General features: G+C 30.5%; 1 protein-coding gene across 1 annotated transcript; it reads left to right on the top strand.

Annotated features, from left to right (window-relative positions):
- Positions 1-4,161, top strand: TRIADDRAFT_35468 (expressed hypothetical protein; the record flags this gene model as incomplete). Its single annotated transcript, XM_002109810.1, has 8 exons — positions 1-64; positions 485-509; positions 938-986; positions 2,146-2,235; positions 3,267-3,345; positions 3,498-3,586; positions 3,703-3,780; positions 3,872-4,161. The coding sequence occupies 8 exons, from the start codon at positions 1-3 to the stop codon at positions 3,968-3,970; spliced, it is 573 nt and encodes a 190-aa protein (XP_002109846.1). The 3' UTR covers positions 3,971-4,161.
- Between the last annotated feature and the right edge of the window lie 1,898 nt (positions 4,162-6,059).

Genomic DNA, 6,059 nt, shown 5'->3' with positions numbered 1-6,059 from the left:
ATGGGTAAGAAAAACAGCAAGTTAAAGGCAGAATTGGTCGATGAATTAACGCAACATACCCACTGTAAGTTTAAATTTATATTGTCAAAGAGTAGGAAGATGATTCAGTTGAAGCTGAAAATTAATATTTGTAAATTCAATAAGGATTACAAACCATAAATATGAAATAGTTAAATTAATGTACTCAATATATTTTGCAGTTTATACGTAGTCAGTTTTGAAAATCTAATTTATTTACTAAGTAAAAATTCGATTATGTAATAATTTATTAGTGATAGAATTTCTTAGTTCTCTAAAACCAGCACCTTTTGTCATTCCTTCATCCGCTATCGACACATATAAAAACACTGGATATTATTCTATTACCCTTTCTTTTTATTTAATCATTAATTAAGCTGAAAATTTACCACATGTTTTTTTTCCGTCGTGGGTCTAAATGGCCAACCTTGTAAATGGGATTAATCCAACAAAAACTTTCTATCAGTTACTGAAAAAGAATTGCAGCAATGGTAAGTAAGCATTGTGTATTATCTGCATATGTATTCCAACTACTTTCGAACACACAGTACAGTACAGTAAAAAGTTCAGCACTTGACTTAAAAAATTTAACTTGCATCGATTAATTGACAGTGTCGAGAAATAGTCTTAATATTGAGTCTGAAGATTAATTGTTAGTTTTACAATTATTGACTTAAATTGATACTAATCGTAAATAAAAAGCAGAGTTTTACGTAAAAAATCAAGGTAACGGCTATTAAATTGCTTAATTATTATTGATTTATATCACTAATTTAAGTTGCAATTTGTTATACATTGTATGTTTACACCATGTTTGAAGGTATCTAGTGGATAAAAATCGAATAGATTTAAGAAAATTATCTACTTTTCTTGAAAGACGCCAACATTAATCAATATATTCATTGACCATAACAATTAGGTACAAGGGATTTCTAAAAGACTGCCCAAGTGGATTACTTGATCTAGATGTAAGATATATGAATTCGTACGATTATGTGGATAGTACTTTTTATATTCTTCGTAAGCAATATCTAGGATAAAACATGTAGGCCAAGGCATAAAACTTTATTTACTGCATAATATATCTTGGCCAACAATTGTTTGGCCTTTGTTTCTGTAGCTGTTTGCGCTGGAAAAGTAATAATTTTGTCCCATAGCAGAAATAAGAGAAAAGAGAAAGAATGTCTCATTTCTTTTAATTCAAGAGCATTCAGAAGGAAAAAATTGCTTCTTTCCTTAACGATTTGATTGATTTCGTTTTAATGATGCCGTCCGATAGCTCGTATACACCCTTAAAGTTAAACTTCTCAGTACTACTGCAACGTGGTTTCATTAAACTACTGTATCTGAATTTAGCATTCAATTATACGCTAATACTGCTTTAAATAGGTGAGATTCTGCAAAATGCTGTAGTAATTTTATCAAACGGACAGATTATCTTGATTAGTACCGTTTATCCTTTTAAGTTGACGAATTTCGTGGCGATCTGTTCCTGTTTAAGAAAAGTACGAGTAATAATTTTTTCCAGACTGCTATCGATATCTATAATAGTAGTATATAACACTATGCGATGTAAAATTTGAAAGTCCTGTTCGTATCGCTTCGCTAGGTTGTGAATATTAAGGCAAGAATAGCTGCAGTATTACTCTAGCGTCGCTTTTACCCCATACTTTTGATGTTATATGTTCCCTAAATCATCATTAAAAGATTACAGCTAGTAATATCAAATCGAATCATATACTATTTATTACAGGATAAAGTGTGTAATTATAATTTAATGCTGTTGAGCTATATTGCTCATCGAGTACTTCTCCGAAAGCAATAGTATGCTGGGAATAGTGGGTTATGTGTCAAATACTTACCAATCGTACGACTTTGAAGAGTGTGCAAAGTAACTGTATATATATATAATAATTACGCAAGATACTGCTAAGATATGACCAAGGTGAAGGTTTTTGCAACATGTTTCATGAAAATATATAATTCTGGTATCATTTAAATTTTACCATTCCTACTGACTGGATTAATGTTTAGTTTTCAAAGTTGCCATAATTACATATTTTCTGTAATCTAATTAGTAAAATAGAATAAAAACTGAAGCTTGAGCACATTTTTGTCTTGAAACAGGAATTTTGCAAGATATACAAACAATTTTTTCCTTTTGGTGATCCGGTAAAGTTTGCCAGCTTCGTATTTAACGTATTTGATGAAAATAAGGTTCGTTATTGTCATACTAACAGAATCCAAGTACGTTTTCAGCACAAATTGAGGCAGTTTGATGTCACTGGTGGCTATCCATATTGTCGTATAGCATCCTACTGAGTGCACAGCGTCCCATTTTCGTAATTTTCTATTTGCAATCTATACCATTGAAATAACTAGTCCTTCGTTGAGTAACGATTATTGCTACGCTTTTGTACTTACAGGTACCGCTACAGCAATAGTTATTATTGAGAACGAGTAGATGTACAGTATATGTAATCATAAAGATTAATAGCGTAGTTGAAAAATCGTTATCATATTAGTAATTAAGCTGTCTTCCTGAGATAATTGGCATTAAAATGTATAGTGTCAATACTATCAGAGAGAAAGAAAATTCGATAATTGACCATTTTTAAGGGAAATGTAGATTTCAGGAAGCATCTACAATAATTCGGATTAAATTTGCCAATATTTTTTTAGTTGTTTTGTGTAGACTTGTGGTATACAGGAAAAAGTGACAATCGCCACGGTTATTCTTATATTACATTTGCGGAAGAAATATATAAAATCGAGTTCCATAAAACAATAAAGTAAACTTATACTTTCCATATTATAATAGATTATAATAGACATTGGCCAGAAAATTTTAGCATAGGATTCTTCATAATAAATATCAATTCAGTGTCACTATATCAGTACCTAAGTGATCATTTTATTCTATTGACTACTAAGAATTCGAAATTATTAATATCGAACAGAATATATGACGTAGTGTAATGCTAAAGCAGTCAAATTAATTTTTATTCCTAATTCAGTGTAAGATTAATAACATTTTAGCAGTACTTTACCATCTAGACTATGTAAGATCTCGAATATGTAAAGTACAATCCATGCGACAATAAAAATACCCTACTATAGTGTCTCTCATAATACCATTGCTCTATATTTCGAATCCTGTATTTAATTAAGGAATACAGTATTATGAAGTTACTCCTGTTTCCTTACCATAGAGTTTTGACTAATTATTCATTAAACGTTATTTATAGGACGGAACTATTGAATTTCGGGAATTCATATGTGCCCTATCAGTAACCTCTCGTGGCAGTTTAGATGAGAAACTTAAATGTTAGTAAGTTTAGTGCAGAAATACAAATATAACAGTTAATTTAAATTGATAGATACGCACTAAAATAATATATATAGCCTATAGTACTGTTATAATATGAATTTCATGTTAAAAGACTTACGCTATAAATTACTAAATATTCTGTTAATAGGGGCTTTTCGATTATATGATCTTGACAATGATGGATATATTACACGGTCAGAAATGTTAGATATTGTTGATGCAATTTATAAAATGGTGGTAAGTTCACTGATAATCTTAATGTACAAGCTATGTTTAAGTGTATCTCGTGCTTGCTAGCAACTGTATCAGATTTTCAAAATATAACGCGATAAAGTTCACGGCTTCTTATTTAGGGAAATATGGTAAAGCTACCAGAAGAAGAAAATACAGCTGAGAAAAGGGTTGAAAAAATATTTAGACAAATGGACAAGGTAAATTTCATTTCATCACTTTAATTACTAGCATTAAAATGATGCGATCTGATCTTATCTTAATATGACTGATTAAATAAATAATATGCAGAACGACGACGGACGATTGTCCATGGCAGAGTTTCAAGATGGATCAAAATCCGATCCATCTATTGTTCAAGCACTTTCTCTGTATGATGGCTTAGTGTAAAGATTAATTGTTTTTGTAGCATGCAATTATTGCAATTTTAAATAATCTACTGTAATGCATAGCTGGTTAGACTGATACCGTAATAATAGGCCAACATTAATATCTATTTCGTAGAATCTGCATGCCAAATAAATCAGTCATAACATCAATACTAGTAATAACAGTGGTATTAGACACATTCATATTCGAAGATAACTGACGCAGTGATAATTGCTATAACATAATTGGAAACTATTATATTTCTAAATTTCGGATTATCGCCTGTAACTATTTGTTCTTATACTTAATCTTGTAGCATATTTTCGATTTCAGCATATACTACGTTAAACAGGAGTGGTACTTAAATGCCAGCTATTTCTTAAACTATAAGAATTGTTTGAAATACTTTACTCATAACGACATGTTCGATTCATCCTAATCTTTATATTTTTTTAATTTTCTGTGATGCAATATTAAACTTCAGATATCTTATAATTATCAAATGATACGTCTGCTGTTGCCGAACTGTACGCGAGTACTATGATAGTAGTAATAAGTACTAGTGAAACCCGTGAAAATTCTACGGAATATAGTGGATTTTAAGTTAATGGAGTATATATGATGTGATTGTCACTGGTAATCTGATATCTTATTTCATACACAGTACACAGTTCGCTGTAGTAAGAAATTTAGCAAATTTTTAGCAAGCGGAAATGTCCTTGAAATCTTAACATATTCGTGCACGTCCTGCAGTAAATAAAATAGAAATTGTTTAAAATATAGATTTACATACGGTATTTTTATTGATTTGAATCTCTATCAATTCATCCATAATTATCTTCCCATACAGAGATCAATTACCAGAAATAATACAACCAACTAAGTTAAAATAGACTAATCTCAGTTACATTCTTTCTTAAGGGTATTATAGATCATAAAATTAAGAAGTTAGATACAATGATACTATACTCTAACGGGAATTCAGATTGCTACCCATCTCTTATTAATTTATCATAAAATGTTGTACTTTTCATGTGTATAAATTTACATTCGGTAACATTCGCACAGGATCAGCTGTAGACCGATAGATGAGAAAAAAATTATAATTTCAGGCGCAGATTGATTCTTTAATTGACGTGTTTTAACTGCAATTCGAGTACATCTTTATAATAATAGAGAATCTGACTTGACCACATCACCGAGTTTACGTAAAGCAACATCATTACCGTTGCCATTTATTCTGGATCGATGAGAATAAAGCCCAAAATCTTTAGGCTAAATAACCACACTTACGCTGCACTAACATCAACAATGCACTGCTGACTGTAACTATTTATACGCGTAAAAGTATTACAGCAATAAGCCGCTGCTGTAATAGATACAACTTCTTAACGTCTGCAAATCGATAGACCTTTTCAAAATGTTAAAACAAATGAGCAATGATATATTTTCCACTACTAAGATCACCTTTAAAAAATCAAACTCAGTTATCAAACTAACAATTAAGCATCTACTAAAGAGCAATGTAAAATTATTGCTGAGATTTGTAACAAAACCTTTAATGAAATTTTTATTTTTTAAAGCTTTGCTGTAAAGCTAGCAAAGTCAAAACCTAATAATATAACCTGTATGCTATAATTTTTAAGCATAGAAACTAGCTAAAGCGAGATATCATTAAGAAATTATTAGCTTCAATAGAATATTATGCAATTAACCAAAGGATAAAATTCACACGGTTACAAATACTGAAAACTTTTACCATAAAAGAATGAAAACGTATCCTGTCATAAAACAGCGCACTGCCTAAAATAAAACAGCTATAGGATCACAGTTTTATCATGAAATGATATGCTAGATTGTGAAATGAGCTATGAACTGGCAGAATTTGTAAATCTGTCTAATATTGGGTACATTCAAAATAAATATTTTCACTGACAATTCTGTGTAGGTGTTGAAGACGAAATGCTAAAGATATCTATAATATTACTTATAGGAGAAAGGATGCGGATTAATCCATCTATACGGCATAATTAGGAATATTTTCAATAAAGATATTGGTATGATGAAGTACAAAAATGCTGAAAATGAAGCGATTTAATTTTATGTAACC

Source organism: Trichoplax adhaerens, genomic scaffold (genome assembly GCF_000150275.1).
Source record: "Trichoplax adhaerens TRIADscaffold_2 genomic scaffold, whole genome shotgun sequence".
Taxonomy (NCBI): domain Eukaryota; kingdom Metazoa; phylum Placozoa; class Uniplacotomia; order Trichoplacea; family Trichoplacidae; genus Trichoplax; species Trichoplax adhaerens.
The sequence above is the reverse complement of the archived record's forward strand: the minus strand, read 5'-3'. Positions and strand labels throughout refer to the sequence as shown.